The sequence below is a fragment of the Eschscholzia californica genome, unplaced genomic scaffold, assembly GCF_041429995.1.
Source record: "Eschscholzia californica isolate CP2 unplaced genomic scaffold, dmEscCali1.0.p SCAF_4, whole genome shotgun sequence".
Lineage (NCBI taxonomy): Eukaryota > Viridiplantae > Streptophyta > Magnoliopsida > Ranunculales > Papaveraceae > Eschscholzia > Eschscholzia californica.
Window position 1 is genome coordinate 16,874,858 of NW_028238461.1, and position 19,358 is coordinate 16,894,215.

Genomic DNA, 19,358 nt, shown 5'->3' on the forward strand with positions numbered 1-19,358 from the left:
ATTGCTTTAGCCAAGAATCCCGTTTGTTATGAAAGAAGCAAGCACATTGATACCCGATATCATTTTATTCGTGAGCATGTTAAAGAAGGGGATATTGAAATAATGTATTGCAAGTCTCAAGATCAAATAGCGAATATATTTACGAAGCGTTTGAAACATGATCTCTTTGAACGATTGATGCGGATGTTAGGTATGAGAAGTTACGGAAATTTGGTTTAAGGGGGGATATTGAAAAGTGGGCTTTAAACCAAATTTGAATTTGGGCCTTATATGAAGTATGAGTGTGGGCTTGAGTACTAGAGGGTTATCAAATATAATTGTGTGAAGTAAAAGTAGTGAAACAGTGCAAGTGTAAGAAAAAACATGAGTATTGTGCTTTACTTGAGAAATATAGTAACCTAGTGAGAGAAAGTAAAAGGGAGTGTTCTTGGTGGCTTATTTGGGAGTTTTCCGTTATTTTAGAAAGAGAAATTAATGGAGCAAGTTTCTTGAGTTTAATGGTGAATGTTTTGTACATTTCCAAAGGTTAGTAGTTATTGTTTGGATGTTTAACTTTGTTATTGGAAAGAGATTTGACCTCATATTTTGAATCTAATTTTAATGAGATTTATTGATTGATAGAATTGGGTCTTACATATTGCTTGTGGTTTCTTGTGGTTATATCTTTTAACATCTATCAACAGTTCCAACACCTCTCCTACAAACATGTCAACCTATACACAAAGAGCTTCAAAAGCTTAGGTTACGGTCAAACTATGAATTTTCTACAAGATCAGTGCATGGGTACGAAAGAAAAAGAGAAACGTATCTTTAAGAACTTCAATAAGCAGTAGTAGTAGTAGTAAAAGGTTTACTCTCGTGGAGGGAGATAACAGTTTCGAAAGCACCCACCAAAGCTTTCACCTTGCTCTTCCTTTTCTCGAAAAGCTTACTCGCAGTTTCTTCAATAACATTATTTACCAAACCTTGGGTGTCTTTCTTCCCTTGCATATCCTGGTGCCTTAGATCGATGTTTTCAGTTTCAGGCAGACTAGTGTTTGTGTCACTGATGTCATTTACTTCCTTTCTTCTAAACTGTCTCCTACTGTCACTTTCACTATTTTGGTTGTTTTCTGACTCTCTTCCTCTCCTAAAGTTCAACTTCAAAGCTAGTTCTGAATCTTCATCAACTGTTTTTCTCGAAACTTTCTTGTAGTGCAGATTTGAAGTTTCAATTAGGTTTCGGTTTTCGGTTACGTTGCTCCCTGAGCGAGTCTCATTTTCCGACACCTCTCTGTTTCTTAACGTCATGAACCTTTTCATGCGGTTTAATATAGCTTCGCTGTGAGATTGTATACGATCTAAGCCATTGCAAATTTTAGTTAAATCAATATCGACCTCCATTAGGTCATCCATACGTTTCCTCACACTCTCATAGGATAACTCTCCACTGTCTCCAAGCTTGTCTTCTATAATGACAAAGTCTGTAAGAGTCCCCAAAAGCTCATGTGTGCTTAGTTTCCAATCAGCTGTATCAGTCTTTATCTTCTCAGTCAAATTGTCAATCTGGTTCATAATAATAGATTTAAAAAAAAAAATTAGATCCAACAAAAACTAAGATCATTCATTACACACATACAGAGAGAGAGAGTCCAGTTGTTTACTAATAATACCTTCTTTAATTTGCTGCAACACAGACCCCATTCACCATGATATTTGTCATTATGAGTTTTCATATACGCGTACATTTCGTCATGACAAAAACCAACGATTTCCTAAATAAAAAAAGAAAGATAAATTATGCTTCATAAAATTTCTGTAAAAAGATTTAACAATAACAGAATATTATTTATTACCTGAAAGAGTGCAACTTCAATTAGTAAATCTTCGTACTTGACTACAGAGAATAGCTTTATCATTTTGAAAAAATACTCACCCACAAATGTGTCCATATAATCATACAGATTAACAGGCACACCTTCCTTCTGCTTCTCTTCAAATTTTAAGTCCTTCCACCAATATAAATATACAAGAACATTTTCCCTGAAATAACACCGCAACCATAAAGAATATTAATCAATTGCTAAGATATGTTTATAAACAAAAAGATGTGTTCATAATGAAGAACGACACCCACTGATAAGCTGCTTGTCGGATTAAGAGCACGGGTGTAGATTTGTAGATATATTCGATACGATAAAACGTCTTCATCCGTAAATATGTATATAGCAGCATACACCCCCAGTGATCGAACGCTACTAAAAACATAAATTACCAATGGTTTATGTAACAAGTCCTTTCTTTTGATTTGTGTTGTTTCCCCCCTTAAATATATTCTTCTCATTAATATTCTTTCAAAATTTTTTTTTTTAAAAAAAAAAAGACAAACTCATGCACAAGAAAATTATAATTTAGCTGGTAGGGTTCTGTAATCATACATTATTATAATAGAACTTAAATCTAAACAATAGACTAACAACAGAGAAACCTTATCAATAGTAATCAAATTGAAACCCTAAATATCATCATAATCATCACAGAATAGGGAGTGGCTCTCCGCAAAATAATCAAAAGATAGAATTGGGGAAAGAAAGAAAAACAAAGCAAAGTATAAGAGATGATCTAAATATATACCTAAAAGCCTTCAGTTTTTCCATCAAATATCTCGACTCTTCATGAACATCTTCTCGTTTTTGCATCTCACCACCACGGGATTGGTCCAGAGCGTTTTCCGACTCCATGATTTCTTTTCTCAGTTTTCTTTCTAGGATTTGATTTGAGAGCTCGTGTGATGATTTCTTTTCTCAGTTTTCTTTCTAGGGTTTGAGAGCTCCTGTGATGATTTCTTTTCTCAATTTTCTTTCTTTTTTTAAATTAGGATTTTTATTTCCATAATTTTTAGGTATTCTACTTATTATTTATTCCCATTTATTTCATTTATTCTTAAATTAGTTATTTTATAAGAAGAATTTCAATTTCCTTTTTTAACCCTTGCAATATCCGTAAAGATTTTTTAAATTTTATTTCTACGAATGACTATATCTTAAATTTTGAGAAGGACTTCTAGACAATATCTATATAATAAAACAGAAGGGAAATCGATGACTGGGACAAACATCCTTTTTTTAATAAAGGATATTGTCTAGAAGTCTCTCTCTCAATAAAATAATAACTAATTTAAAAGAAAAGAAACAAAAAAATTATAATAACTAATAAAAATCTTTCTCCCAATAAAATATGAAAAATTAATTTCGTAACATTTGATTGATACAAGTGTCCGTGTCGTAGGGCACGGAATATACCCTAGTCTCATATTAAATAAGGATGTTTGTCCCAGTCATCATTTTCCCTTCTGTTTTATATAATAGATTTTTTATTTAAACCGTCATTTTCTATTTTTTTTTAATAATTGACTAATTAACTTTACCCAAGAGTTGCGGTAAGGTTCGATCCATTTTTGTGAAACAAAAAAACTGCAATTGGACTTGGTGGACTTGAAGTTGAATTTTGTCACAAAATCGACATGAATCTACCAATTTTAACTGTTTTCAGTAGTGTCGATAAAGTTCAACCGATTTTGTAACAAAAATCAATTCGAACCCACTGATTTTTTATCAATAAACGGTTGTAACCTACCTTTTAATCTCGGCTAAATGATTTTCAACCAAAAACACAAGTAAAAACTACAAAACATCATCTTTTTTAGCCTATCAAAGAATCCTCCATTAAATTCAACCAAAAACCCCCAAATAAGAACGGTCGAGATTGCCTAATTTTGATTCGTCTAGCGAGGAGTTCAAAGAGAGAAAGAAAAGCTTCAGAGATTATCTCGATAATTGAGGCTTCAACGATTTATTGTGCAGGAGAATCGAAGTTAGAGAGAAATAAAGTTTGTGATATTATGGTATAACAATAGATAACCGGAAAACAAAAAGGAGTTAGTGTGTGCTTCTTTGACATCGATGGACTCAAACCGCCTTTAGACCACATTCGGTCGAGTCTATCGATTTTAAGTCAAACAAAAAAGTAGAATTGTCTCTTTTGTGAGGGGGGGCACTTTTAAGAATTTTTTTTCACATAGAGGGGTGCGCTTTTAAGCGGAAGACAAAAATAACACAAACGAGAGATGCTTTAAAACTTCCCAAGAAAATAACTTTTAACGTAAGGAATATGAATTTACGTGTCTCACGTTCATCTTCTTCACCTTTCCAATGTTGTTGTAGACCGCTACTTGTAGGATTTTGGTATCACCTAATGTTTTAAGCGGAATCTCATATATCAAATATCTAACACTAGGCTGGCGGCTATCATGCCAAAACTAATAGTTAACTAGAAAGTCAAAATTACTTTAATTTGTTTTATCCCTCAGACTAGTTTGATCCCCTTTTCCTGAAGATCTAGAGCTCCACTTGTGTAGTTCCTTTACTTAATCGGCCTGTATAAATTGCATGATTGTTCCTTGTGACTCCTTATGACTTTTCTCATGGTCGAATTAATTCGACTTGTACTTTTCTCTAGTTATTCTTGTAATAATTAGTACCTTGTTACATTAGTTACTATAAGAATACCATCATAAGCAACAAACACTTTGTTCTCTTGATTGTTTGTGGAAAAGGCCCAAATTTGTTCTAAAGAAATTGCGTCAGTCTTTTAGCTAATTTTTTGTATCCTTGTAAAACATTTTTACACAGGCTTAGCTCTTCAGACGGATTTTTGGTAATATGTTGGAAATGTGTCTAGATTTAGTGGATTTTGGAGGATAGGGTTCGATTCGTCTTCTTCAATTTTTATCCTTTTGGACTCACCAAATTGGATAGGTTAGAAGTACGTTGACGATCAACCTCTGTTTCTGACTCAAGATTTTCTATCTTGTCAGTCGATTCAGTGCTTCCTTAAGCATTCTTGGTTGTTTTGGACATACCGTCCTCATCCCTTTGTCATTGGGATGAACTTATTTATGAGAGTTTCATGTCTCTATTACATGTTTAATCAAGATTAGAATCATTCAGTATAATTGGTTAATTTAGCACTTTATAACATCTCAATATAGAATTAAACTTCTTTATTGATTCTCCATAATATTTAGTACAGAGATGATGTTAAACTAGAAAAACACTCAATCTAGATTTTGTGCCTAAAGAAGACGTTGATCCCTTTCAGCATCCTTAGCAGTCTTGGCTTCTATTTCCTCTTGGATCTTATCTCCTTTAGCCAAATACTCAGTTCCCAGCTGCTCCTGTACATTCATAATGATAGGGCATTTAGGTAACTCATACCAAAATTTGGGAATTTTACAGTATTTGATAAATTAACTGTTAATACCTGAACCGGAAACCACTATTCTGTTTTTCTTGTCCTCCAAGAACTTAGGGCAGTTTCTCTTCCAATGGCCCTTGTCATCACAACAGAAACATTTGGTGTTAGGAGGAGGACCTTTGTCTTTAGGTTTGGCATCCCGTTTGATATGCAATCCGAGTCGGTCTTGGTCAGAAGACCGAGACGCATCTGCGTCTGCATAGGCCAGATGTGTGTCCAGAACGCGTCCGACCAGCAGCATCCATGTTACTCCAACTTTTTAGTAACTTCCATAAATTTTTTTTTCTTTTGCTTCTCAAGCTGAAAATTCCAATTTGTAGAAACTACTAAAAAAACCAATTTCTTGATTATCATCAAATTAATCAAAATCAATGAAAATCAAAGTTTTGAAAACACTTTTTGTAGACGGTAAAACATCTACGGGTCGGAAAGTCTGACAATGAACGGGTCAACGGTCAAAAGTCTTGTCGGGTCGGGTCGGATGCTTTGGGGACCAGCTACGTGTCGAAAAGAACCTGCACACAAAAAGAGAGAAAAGATCGTGAAGCCTCTGGGACACCGGGATGGTGCCGGCCTAAGGAGGCTCCGACGGTCAAGTCAGATACTCGATCAAATATAAATAAAGTGAAAGTGGGCGATAGTGAGGTAACCGTCGTCGGAGTGCTTAGGTGTCGCGGCTCGTGGAGTTGTCGGAACAGATCCCCACGGTAATGATATACTTACTGTAGTGAAAAGGGTGATGGTAATGATGTATTGTCGTTAACTTGCTGGTCGTAAGTGGGACTTGCAATAAGGTGCTGGTCGTAAAGGGATCAACAATAAGGTGCTGGTCGTAAGTGGATCGGATGGTGAGGATCGTTGGATGGATGACATTGATACGGTCAGCTCGTTACCGTTGAAGGGAAGATATATTAGACCAGAGAGCTCTCTTATGCAATAAGGTGGTGGTGGTATGGTGTCGATACGGCTAGCTAGTTATCGTTTGATTTGTGACTACCAGACTCTTATCTCCCAACTTCTAAGATGATGAGTCAGAGACCTTGAGAGAATCGAAAGATCTTTGAGATGCTTATGAGAGAGTAAGTGAGTGGAGAGAATGGATTTAGCTACTCGAGTACTGTTGTCGAATATTGGATGCCCTTGTCTGAGTTTTGCTTCTCGTATTTATAATGGTGGAGAGGGATTGCCTTGATGACAACCAGCTAGTAACCGACGTATTTATTCCGTGTCATTACTCCTGAGAGATACGTTAAGGGCTAGACGATCTGACCGTTAGATGAATATTCGAATTTCTCGAGGGACGGCTAAGATGTTACCGCGTGTGCGGTAAGCTACTTGCCGGTAACGCCCGTCTTTAAGTGGCAGATACGGAATATTTACCACAAGTGCGGTTATGGATTGCGCAATAACCCTCTGGCCGTAAGATTGCCTAGTACTGGCAGGTGGCTATCGCGTGACACGTGTCAGATACGCTTAGTGCTAAGCGGGTATGGATTCGGTGACCGGAGTAGCGACTTGGGCCATTATCAGGCCTTCTTATTTAGCCTCGCGGGTTTTACCCTTACAAAGCGGTTGTTCCTTTATTCTACAGGCACTTCGTGGGGCGAATATTTGCCCATACACTTTTCAACACCGAAATCAATCAAAATTGAATCTTTTGAAACACTTTCAATCATAAATCTTTGATAATCAATTTAAAAACTATTGAATCTCATTCAAAACAATCAAATTGAATGTCTAAAACACTTTTAGACAAAACTATGAAGCTAATCAATCATAGATTAGTCCGAAACTTAGCAAAAATTAGTTATTTGCAAGAGGCTCTGACGCCACTGTTGGGTATTGTGGTGTCTACTAATGTCGTTTAGCGGAATCTCAGACATCACATGTCTAACATTAGTATCCCAGAATCACATGCATAAACTAATAATTAACTAAGAGTCTAGAAGATTTTACCTTAATCGCTAGTTTTTCCTCGAACCTTACCAATCGCTTTAGAAGATCAAGAGCTCTAATTATAGCTCCTCTACTTGAGACACCGAATGATCTACTTAATATTCCCACCTTGAAAGCTAGCTAGAACTCCAACGGTAGTTTGATAAGAAGATCACTTCTTCTTGAATGACTAGTTGATAGCTTTTTGGGAATTAGCTCACTTTCTCTTCTTTACTTGATGTTGTAGAGTAAGTGATGCCCGAAAGGGTTGCAAACCCAAGCGGAGGTATCAAGTAGTAATCGGTAAAACCGGAGTCGATCCAAGGATAGGAAGGTGATTCGGATAACAAAGGAGTCTCGTTCGCCAGTTTAGGTATCACTAGCTAACTTAGACTAAAAAGGAGAAAAACAAGGATAAATGGGGGGTTACGATGAATAAGCAATAAGAGATTAAAGCAAGTAAAACTAAGATAAATTAGCAAAGTAAAACGGGCGAGAGGGATTCGAGAGAAGAGTCGGAGGAACAAGAGTCGGGAGACAAATAAGTGAAAAAGGTGTCAAACCGAGAATGATAAACCTACGACTACGTGTAGTCCGATCCAATGTTTCAAGGTATAATCGATGTTCGACTCCTAAATTAGATGTCTCTAAGTACTACGTATAGAGATCATACTTAGTCAAACAAACGTCTAAATCGGTTGATCCCGAGTCAACGAAAGTGTTGTCTAGTCGCCTAACTATGTGAAGTGCATGACAAGACACATGAAAATATACCTTAGACTACGATCGAAATCGAATACTTCTTTTTCCCTATTAACTATGTGAAGTGCTTGACAAGACACATGAAAATACGATCGAAACGATAATCGAAATAAATGAACATCAATTTATAATCAAAACATCAAATCATATTAAACGTAATCACAAATTCATCTCATTTCATCTCATATAATAGACACACTAAAGTTAGCTAAACATGGTGAATGAATAAGAAATGGAAAGAAAATGATGAGAGAATCCCCCTTTTTCGATGTGGTTCGAGGCTAAGATCGTCGGAAAATATGAGTTTTTAGTTGCAGCTGATCTCCCCTTAGCAATTTTCTCGGTTCCCCATAGCGACCACCATCATCTTCTCCATTTAGAACACAACTTCCATTAAAGCTAACCTAGCTTTCTCCCTCTAGAAATTTCTTGTCCAAAATCAAATCAAACCACATGGGTAACTAGCTAAGATGATGGGGAGCAAAAGCCCTAAAGTTTCCGGCCAAGAAAGTGGTCGGTAACCCTAGAAAAATTCGGCCAAAGACAAGAAGAATCCGGCCAAAAAATATTCAAAATCCGTTCATCATACTTTCCCGAGCCGGATGCATCCATCCCGTGCCATATGCAACTGTCCCGAGCGTTTTGCAAGCCGTCCCAAGCACTTGCAAGCAATCGCAGTAAACGTGTCAATGGATATCCAAATATTCGACATCCGATTCGCATTCGTATTCGAATTTAAAAAAATATCCGAAATTTCGGATTCGGATACGGATTCAGATATTCCTTATCGGATATCGGATACGGATACACTCATATTCGATCAGATAAATATCCGTATCTGATAAGAAATATAAAAAATTAATAAAAATTTAAATTTATTCATAATAATATATAAAATGTATGGTTGAGATTTATTGTTCAGATCTAATTGTTAAAAAATTTAAAGAACAGATTTGAAATTTTGTTAAAGTTTCGGATATCGGATATTATCCGATATCCGTTAATATTATCGGATTTGGGTATTGATTTCTAATATCCTTCGGATAATTATCGGATTCGGATATTTGGATAGCTTATCGGATTCAAATACGGATATGCCTATATCCGATCCGATAAGCTACCGTTTACAGGCCTAACTCGCAGCTGCGATCTGGCCGTGCACAGCAAGCTGCTTTTCGTCTGGCTCCATCCCGAGTGGAAGCTTCCCGAGTCCCGTGCTGATAGCGTACCGTGTAGTGATTTGCTCGATCCGGCGTCCCGTGACAGCAGCTCCAAGCCCGTGCTTCTCTCTTGTGCTGGCCAAAACTTTGGCCGACCAAGCTTTGGCCGGCTTTCCTTTCACCTTCTTCTTTCTTTCTTCTCTCTAGCAAACCCTAACTCTCTAAACCCTTGAACTTCCAAACTTGAAACCCTAGATCTCCTAGCCTCCTTTCTCTCTCTTCTTTTTGCCTCCTTTCCAAGGTAGAAGATGATGAATAGTAAACTCTAACTTCTGTTTACTACTCAAACCATAAGGTCCCTTGACTTAGTCAATTTCTTTAGACTTTGTTGACTTGGATCCATAAAGAGAGGGTGCCCATATAATTCTTCCTTGTCATTCTTCTTTGGGCTCTTGGGCTTTGATTTAGAAACCAAGGAGTGCCATTATCCTTGTCTCTACATCTTCAAATTTTCACAAAAGACTAGAATACCCTCGGACTTCTTTCTTTCATAACTTCCCCGTCCGAACTCCGAATTAACTTCCATTTTTACCGTCGAACTCGTCATTGACTCACTTGTCATTTGATTTGCTTGAAATCTTTTCCTCTCGTTTTCGACACATGAAATGATAGTGATAATTCGTTCTCTTTATTCCAAATTACATGTTTATCTCCAAAAATGATACCTAACAAGAAAAACACATAAAATGTTATTGATAACACTCGAAAATGACTAATTAGTCTAAGTTAGGCTCTCCAAATGTGACATTTTTCGTGTCACATCAGTAAGAAAGCTCTTAGAGAAATTCCTCACCTTATTCTCTGCACTAAGAGTCATTATATAGAAACCTAATAAGAGTCCCACTAAAATTTGATTTCCTAAAAGACCCTTTTGAATAAGATTAAGGAAATAGTCGAAAATAACAACTAATTGCTATTTTCTCAGTTCCTTGAGGAGGTGACGGCCAAACCAAGCCAAAATTGGCAAATTCAACCTTCCTTATGGTAGGAACCGCCCCACCTAATTTCAGCCCAATCCGGGCCCTAAAAGTCCCTTTTTGGCCCTAGGCCCAAAACCCCTCTTTTGGGCCTTTTGTGCTATCTTTGCCCAAACTTCTATTGGGTCTATAAGACATATTTATGGGACTCTCCCATGATTATATATCTCACTCCCACTAGTCATATCATCCGATTAAATAATCATTCTTATGTGTAACCCGTTGTAGGATCCGGTCGAAGTTAGATGAAAGCTTGAAATAGTACATCGGGATTTGTATTTTTATGGATTACACGGTATTTACTTGGTCTTCTAAGAAACAACCCATTATGACTTTATCTACTTGTGAAACGGAATATGTAGCCGCTAGCTCTATAGTTTGTCATGCAATTTGGTTAAGAAATATGTTGAAGCCTCTTCAATGCCCTCAAGTTGGTCCAACCAAAGTTTTTCTTGATAACAAATCAGCTATTGCTTTAGCCAAGAATCTCGTTTCTCATGAAAGAAGCAAGTGCATTGATACCCGATATCATTTTATTCGTGAGCATGTTAAAAAAGGGGGTATTAAAGTAATGTATTGAAAGTCTCAAGATCAAATAGCGGATATATTTACGATGTCTTTGAAGCATGATGTCTTTGAACGATTGAAGTGGATGTTAGGTATGAGAAGCTACGGAAGTTTTGTTGGGGGATGTTGAAAAGTGGGCTCTAAACCAAATTTGAATTTGAGCCTTATATGAAGTATGAGTGTGGGCTTGAGTACTAGAGGGTTATCAAACAGAAGTGTGTGAAGTAAAAGTAGTGAAACCGTGCAAGTGTAAGAAAAAACATGAGTTTTGTGCTTTCCTTGGAGAAATATAGTAACCTAGTGAGAGGAAGTAAAAGGTAGTGTGCTTGGTGGCTAATTTGAGAGTTTTTTGTTATTTTACAAAGAGAAATTAATGGAGCAAGTTTCTTGAGTTTAATGGTGAATGTTGCGATTTCTTGTGGTTATATCTTTTAACATCTATCAACAGTTCCAACACCTCTCCTTACTAACATGTCAACTTCACACAGAGAGCTTCAAAAGCTTAGGTTACGGTCAAACTATGAATTTTCTACAAGATCAGTGCATGGGTAAGAAAGAAAGAGAGAGAAACTTATCTTCTAAACTAATGTCATTCACTGATGTCATTCACTACCTTTCTTCTAAACTGTCTCCTACTGTCACTTTCACTATTTTGGTTGTTTTCTGACTCTCTTCCTCTCCTAAAGTTCAACTTCAAAGCTAGTTCTGAATCTTCATCAACTGTTTTTCTCGAAACCTTCTTGTAGTGCGGATTTGAAGTTTCAATTAGGTTTCAGTTTTCGATTACGTTGCTCCCCGAGCGAATCTCATTTTCCGACACCTCTCTGTTTCTTAACCTTATGAACCCTTTCATGCGGTTTAATATAGCTTGGCTGGGAGATCGTATACGATCTAAGTCATTGCAAATTTTCCCTTTCTCAATATTGAACTCCACCAGGTCATCCATACGTTTCCTCACACTCCCATAGGAGAACTCTCCACTGTCTCCAAGGTTGTGTTCTATAATGTCAAAGTCTCTAAGAATCCCCAAAAGCCGACTTGTGCTTAGTTTCCAATCAGCTGTATCAGTCTTTATCTTCTCAGACAAATTGTCAATCTGGTTCATAATAATAGATTTAAAAAAAAAAATTAGATCCAACAAAAACTAAGATCATTCATTACACACATACAGAGAGAGAGAGAGAGAGAGAGAGAGAGAGTCCAGTTGTTTACTAATAATACCTTCTTTAATTTGCTGCAACACAGACCCCATTCACCACGATATTTGTCATTATGAGTTTTCATATACGCGTACATTTCGTCATGACAAAAACCAACGATTTCCTAAATAAAAAAAAAAAGAAAGATAAATTATGCTTCATAAAATTTCTGTAAAAAGATTTAACAATAACAGAATATTATTTATTACCTGAAAGAGTGCAACTTCATTTAGTAAATCTTCGTACTTGACTACAGAGAATAGCTTTCTCATTTTGAAAAAATAATCACTCACAAATGTGTCCATAGAATCATACAGATTAGCAGGCACACCTTTCTTCTGCTTCTCTTCAAATTCTAAGTCCTTCCACATATCTATAAATACAAGAACATTTTCCCTGAAATAACACCGCAACCATAAAGAATATTAATCAATTGCTAAGATATGTTTATAAACAAAAGATGTATTCTAATGAATGACACCCACTGATAAGCTTGTCGGATTAAGAGTACGGCTAAGTAGTACGACTCGGAGTCGGCTCGGCCAAGGGCCGAGTCACTCAGCCGAGTCACTCTGAATATTATGAAGTTGTTAGTAGTGTATGTATATAAAATAATAACATGATAATACTTAATAAAATCAAGTTCAAACTTCAAAATTAAATTACTAGTAGAGTTAGGAGCAAGTAGAACCAAATAATCACTCTAGTAGACTCATACTCTAATAGTAATAACTAATAACTAGAATAAAAAAACTAGTAGACTTACTATAAAAATAAATAGATATACAATCTCTACCGAGTCAGGTCCGAGTCAGGTCCGAGTCAGCCGAGTCACTCGGGCTAACCCTAGACTCACCTGACTCGGTGGGACTCGGCTCGGTGTACTGCTGAGTCCCGAGTCACTCCCGAGTCATTCGGCTGACTCGGCCGAGTCGTACTGCATAGGAGTATGGGTGTAGATATATTCGATACGATAAAACGTTTTCATCCGTAAATATGTATATAGCATACACCCCCAGTGATCGAACGGACTAAAAACATAAATTACCAATGGTTTCTGTAACAAGTCCTTTCTTTTGATTTGTGTTGTTTCCCCCTTACATATATTCTTCTCATTAAATATTCTTTCAAATTTAAAAAAAAAAGACAAACTCATGCACAAGAAAATTGTAATTTAGCTGGTAGGGTTCTGTAGTGATACATGATTATCTTCACAAATATACATTAGAAACAACATATCCTAGAGAAAAACCATACAGATAGGGATGGGTTTTTGAGGAGAGAGAAACACCCAGCTGATGTCAGATAGCCTTCGTTTCTTCCCTCTCCTTTTCCCCAAACCAAACCCTAGAACCTCATCTCATCACCCAAATTACCCAAACACAGTAACCTAAACATACATGCAATCACTAAAAATCCACCAAACACATCATTTAATTAATACCCCCAAACCAATTGAATCACCCAAACAACTAATCCCAACCAAAAAACAAATCAACCACCAATAGTTATCTTCCAATCACAAACTTCAGGGACGAGCAGCAACATTGCCGAAGCACGCAAAGGCAGCCATTAACAACACACTAAAGACGAAACCTCGAAATCAAGCAGCAAGATCAACCGAATAGGATGTGTTTGTTTTATTTCTACTACCTCTGAAGGACGAGGATGCATCTTGGAGACGTCTAAACGACTCTTATCGGACTAGTTCATCACTTTTCCAGGGAGTTTTTATCCTTCTTCTTGTTACTTATTATCTATTATCATCTAAATCTCTAGTTTGCTGTTGATAATCTCTACTACTCTAAAACTCTACCTCTTGTCTGTGCCTTTCGATTGTCCATCTTATTTTCTTAGATCTAATTAGATCTAGTTTCATTTTGGCTGGTGATTACAGTATAGTATTTCTTGTTCTTAGGGTTTGAATCATCATTCTATTTTTCATGAATCTCCTTTAATCGATCTATAAGCTTTATCAGCGTAGATAGATCACTTTATCACAACAGAGATCAATAGTCTCTTATCTATATGTGAGCCTAATTAGAGTTAGAGTAAAGATAGTCGTAGACTACTGTTGATTTCACTTTTTGCACCCCTGAGTCTCGAATTTTAAGTTGATTTCTATCAGTGATCGAGCTCTGGATCATCTAATGGAGGTCTCTCTCCTCATACCCCTCTATGATCAAACCCTTATTTTATATTTTCTTTGCAATCTTGTTGTGTGGAACCTTTATGCCTGCAACAATCATACATCCTTTCCTAGTTATACAGAGATTTCATGTGGTCGATCTAACTACGATCATTTAGATCGGCTATCTATTCTAGTTTCACCGATTTTGCATCGGTTTCAGTTTAGGTACACTAATCGTACATATGCTAGACACTTCTGTATTTCTATCAGATTAATAATAAAAGGCATTCATCTAAACTTTCCCTTCGACCCCGGTCGGCAATCTACGTCGTATATTAATATCCATTTTCGACGTGCAGTTTATGTTACTTATCTTCCAGCTCACTTTTTGTTGATTATATTGGCTTTTGGCGGTATTATAGATTTAACTCTTATTCCAAGTTCTGTAACATGTTCACCTCCACCCCTTTACGCAATTGAATTGCGGTCTTTTGTCGAATTAGCAGGGTATTTATACTCGGGCTATGACGGCGATCCCATTTACCAGGTGTCTGAACTGCTTCTACATTGTAGAATTCGATCGGATATGGTCTCTGTATATGGAGAATACTGGCGGGATACCCCGGAATCATCCTTTGATTCCATCTTACAGACACCCTCGTCTCTTCCGGAGATTTTGGGTGTATGTTTAATCCATCTCAAGTGTTACAAGAAGTTAGATATGAGGTTCATCTTTATAGCTACCAGAAGGACTCTTAAGATTAATTATGGTATATTTCTCATGAAGAGCTGCAAGCCTTGCAAGCGACACAATGAAGACTGGTCTGCAAACCGAAGTAATACTATGCACTTCTTCCGTTGTGATATTTTGTTGTACTTCTTTGCTTTTTGTATTTATGTTTTCCGTCTTAACTTATTGTAATAGACTCTTTATATTAATGTAATCCCTTTCAACAAAAAAAAAAACAACATATCCTAGCAGCAGGTATAGAATTTAAATCTAAACAATAGACTAACAACAGAGAAATCTTATCAATAGTAATCAAATTGAAACCCTAAATCATCATCATCATAATCATCACAGAATAGGGAGTGGTTCTCCGCAAAATAATCAAAAGATAGAATTGGGGAAAGAAAGAAAAACAAAGCAAAGTATAAGAGATGATTCAAATATATACCTAAAAGCCTTCAGTTTTTCCATCAAATATCTCGACTCTTCGTGAACATCTTCTCGTTTTTGCCTCTCACGGCCAGGGGATTGGTCCAGAGCGTTTTCCGACTCCATGATTTCTTTTCTCAGTTTTCTTTCTAGGGTTTGATTTGAGAGCTCGTGTGATGATTTATTTTCTCAGTTTTCTTTCTAGGGTTTGAGAGCTCGTGTGATGATCTCTTCTCTCAATTTTCTTTCTTTTTGTATTTAGGAAATAAAAACTCTTCGACCCAAAAAAACCCCACCAGCAAGCAGTTTATACCTGAGGGGAGTAGCATAGTAGAAGTGTCTTTTCCTCTCTCTCTCTCTCTCTCTCTCTTAGAGTTACTAATTTTGAGTCCTGATTTGGATTTTAAGCTGTTTATAATCGTGTATTTAGTTTTCTCTCCTTCTGATCACCTAGTTACTAATTTGTTTTGAGTCACTCTCCTTGCTTAATTTAGTCCTTCTTGAAGGTATTAGAATAATTTTAATGTCTTCTTCCTTCCACTCTCTCTTTCCTTGAGTTTCAAGTTACTGATTTTAACTAGAGTATCAATCTTTCAACAAAAAAAAAAAAACGAGAGTATCAATGTGAATTTTGACTATGTACTTTTTAGAATGTTATTCACATAGTCACTCATTTGGTCTTAGTTTCTCTATATTTCCCTTCTGGTTACTTCTTCTCATAGTTCTTTGCTAAGGATTTCATTTTAATGTTACTTTTTCTAATAGTCCTCTGTTAAGAATTTCTTTTTAGGGTTGAGAGATTTTTTATTAGTTTGGATTGCTAGATTAAAAAAAAAAAAAAAAAAAAAGTTTGACGTTTCTTGTTCCTTCCTCTTGTTACTTTAGTTTATTTCTTTGAATTTTTTCTTTTTTCGGCTTTTTTTTTTTTTTTTTTGTTAATAACTTCATATATAAAAACTTAAATAAGTACACTATTACAATACTTATTAATTAAAAAAGAAGGAACAACTTTCCAAAACTTAAACTTCTTCTGCTTCCTCGCCCATTTTGCAAGTTTGTCTGCTTGGTCGTTCAGTAGTCTATTAGCATAGCTGAAATGCACACTGTCCATTCTACTTTTAGCTTCTTTGATCTTCTTAATATGGATGTTAGAGAACCAATGAATGGCTTTCCTCCGATCTTTGAGATGATTGATGAGGTTAATATTATCGCTCTCTATCATTATGCTTCTATAATTATTCTTTTCAGCCCAGATGAGACCTTGTAATATGGCAACTGCTTCTCCTTCTTCACTATTCCTTACTCTTTCCAGGGACGCGGATGCTCCCAGAAACTTGGAATCCGCATTATGAACTATAATACCGACTCCAGCGTTTTCCATCACAGAGATGAAAGAGGCGTCAACGTTGATCTTGACGTAGGGTTCTTTTGGCGGTTTCCATTTAGTTGCTTTGGGATTGTTTATCTTGATCTTTTCTGCAGATTTTTTCGGGAAACTATTGATATTAGTTATAACAGTTTTAGGATCTGTAATGTTATTTTGGAAGCAATTATCACATCTCATTTTCCATATATTCCATAGAATCGTTGCAAAGTGAGTGCTAGTAGCTGTAGTGTTGCTCTTAGTCGAGTCTTGCCAAGTGAAGATCCATTCTATGATTGATCTGATGTTTTCCGAAATGACATTAAAGTAAAACCAGATGTTTTTTGCCATCGGGCAGTGTAGAAGTGCGTGCTCCATGGTTTCAGGGACTGAACATTTTGAACACATAAGATCATTACCAATGTACTTACCGATCCTATTTTTAACTGGTAAAGCTTTGGTGCAAATTTTCCATATGAAGAGTTGGATTCGATGAATAGTGGGGATCTCCCAAATGAAACTCCAATTATAGTTGGTGGTAGAGTTATCGATATTGCTATTTCTCAGATGGTAATACATAGACTTGACTGTGAAGTTTCCAGAGTTAGTTAATTGCCATTTGAGTTGATCCTTCCCATTACTATCAATGGGAATAGCTTTAATCATGTTTCTAGTATTCTCATCAAATGTTTCCATTAAAATGTTCTCATTCCAGGTATCATTCGTAATGAGTTGGGAAACCTTAAGGAGGTTTGAGTTGAAATTATTAGGAGGAGGGGAATTAATAGTTGGTATCCATTTGTCCGTCCAGATATTGATATCTGTCCCCGAATGCGTTTCCCAGCATGCAAGTTCATGCACTTGATCATTATATTTGTTAATATTTTTCCATATCCAAGAATGGTTTGATCTGACACGTCCCGGTGTGTCTGTATTGGGATAATATTTAGCTTTAAGCAGCTGTACCCAAGTTGCATTAGGTTCAGTGCGTAATCTCCACGCAAGTTTACTGAGAAATGTTTTATTATCTAATTCCGAAAGGTGTAAACCCAGACCTCCATCTTTTTTAGGCAAACAGATAGAGTTCCAAGCTTTAGTACAAATACCCTTAGACTTACCCCACCAGAAAGACTTTTGAACAGTCATTATGCGTTTACTTACACTCTTAGGGAGTGCAAAGCATTGCATCTGGTATCGAGGTACGGCTGCCGCCACAGAAGAAATCACCACCGTACGGCCTGCCTGAGAAAGGAAAGAGTGATTCCATTTGTTAAGTTTTTTGTTGATCTGCTCTATCAGTTCGTTGAAAACTTTCGTTTTGGTTTCCCCTCTGAATAATTGCGCACCTAAGTATTTCTCCGAGGCTGAAGCATATTTGACTTTGAGAGCTCTAGTAATCATCCTTTTGAATTTAGGGTGAGAGTTCTTAGAGAAGAAAATATTAGATTTACTATAATTAATCATTTGCCCCGAAGAGTCACAAAAGATTCGTAGGAGGTTCTTAAGATTGGCTATATTATCCAAAGAGTTTCTGCTGAAAATGATGCAGTCATCCGCAAATAATAGATGTGTAATTTCCAGCTCAGGATTACTTGTCGGGAAGCCTAGAAAGGAATTATTACCTGCTTTAGTGGAGATGAGCCTGCTGAGACCTTCCATCGCAATAGTGAAAAGAAAGGGAGAGAGGGGATCTCCTTGTCTAATACCCCTGGTGGGGTAGAACTTAAGACCTGGTCTACCATTAATTAGAACCGCCATGGAAGAAGTTGATATGCAAGCGTTGATCATGTTGATCCAATGATCCGCATAGCCCAATTTCCTCATGATTTCTTCCAGGAAATTCCATTCGATCCTATCGAACGCTTTAGACATATCTAATTTGAGGCCGAAGTATCCTTTGTGACCTTTCATCTTTTTAAAAGAGTGGATAATCTCCTGCGCCATGATGATGTTGTCTGATATCTGCCTACCTGGAACATATGCAGATTGAAAAGGGGATATAATATTGGTTAGTGTTTCTTTGAATCTATCAGGCAGGATTTTGGTGATAATCTTATATGTAGTGTTAAGTAGACTAATAGGACGATAGTCTGCCGGAGTCTGAGGTGAAGTAGTTTTGGGAATGAGACAAATATTCGTGTGATTTGTGTCTGAGGGTAGATGAGCAGTACAAAAGAAATTGGTAACCATCATGTAGATATCCTGGTTGATAGTATCCCAATTAGACTGAAAGAAGAAAGGGGGGAAGCCATCAGGCTCAAGGGCTGCCTCTTTCTTTAAGCAATGAATGGCCTCATCAATTTCCGTCCTATCTGGGGTTCTCGTCAACTCACGATTCTGAATATCAGAAATAGAAGGTTGGAAAAGATCACTAATCTGATGGTTCATACTAGTATTGTTAGTGGTACTAATGTTTAAAAGGTGAGACGAGAAGGTGTTTTGGATGTCATTAATATTTTCCTGCCAATTCCCCATATTGTCCTTAATGGCCAGGATACGATTGTTCCGGTTTCTATAAATCGCTTGAGAGTGGAAATATTTGGTGTTTTTGTCTCCCAGCGTAATGAAATTATTGCGCGATTTTTCCTTCCACATGCTTTCTTGCAGTTTGTAAAGCTCCTCGAGCCTCTTACTCAGGCTTATATAATCATTGTTGCATTTACATTCCTGCATGGAAGCCACTATTTAATTAATGTTGTTTGCTCAAGTTTGTAAGATTAGCTTGAATATCAATCCGAGGGTAGATTTTA

At 36.7% G+C, this 19,358-nt stretch overlaps 1 protein-coding gene across 2 annotated transcripts; it reads right to left on the reverse strand.

Annotated features, from left to right (window-relative positions):
- Positions 1 to 583: 583 nt before the first annotated feature.
- Positions 584 to 15,504, reverse strand: LOC147543268 (uncharacterized). Of its 2 annotated transcripts, none has more exons than XM_086632995.1 (4): positions 15,265 to 15,504; positions 12,165 to 12,351; positions 11,978 to 12,079; positions 584 to 1,545 (listed from the first exon to the last, which is right to left on the reverse strand). In XM_086632995.1, exons 1-4 carry the CDS (start codon positions 15,369 to 15,371, stop codon positions 820 to 822), a joined length of 1,122 nt encoding a protein of 373 aa, XP_086489121.1. In that variant the 5' UTR covers positions 15,372 to 15,504; the 3' UTR covers positions 584 to 819. The 2 variants fall into 2 exon arrangements, with proteins under 2 accessions (XP_086489121.1, XP_086489120.1); XM_086632994.1 differs by lacking the exons at positions 11,978 to 12,079; positions 12,165 to 12,351; positions 15,265 to 15,504 and adding exons at positions 1,653 to 1,754; positions 1,836 to 2,022; positions 2,614 to 2,864.
- Positions 15,505 to 19,358: the final 3,854 nt, after the last annotated feature.

Bases quoted from the DNA above. Each gene is read 5' to 3' on its own strand.
- LOC147543268 (XM_086632995.1), bottom strand. From the start codon at position 15,371: ATGGAGTCGGAAAACGCTCTGGACCAATCCCCTGGCCGTGAGAGGCAA. The intron at 12,080-12,164 runs GTAATAAATAAT...TTTTTTATTTAG, and splicing joins ATGAAGTTGCACTCTTTCAG to GAAATCGTTGGTTTTTGTCA. The intron at 1,546-11,977 runs GTATTATTAGTA...ATTATGAACCAG, and splicing joins GTTGCAGCAAATTAAAGAAG to ATTGACAATTTGACTGAGAA.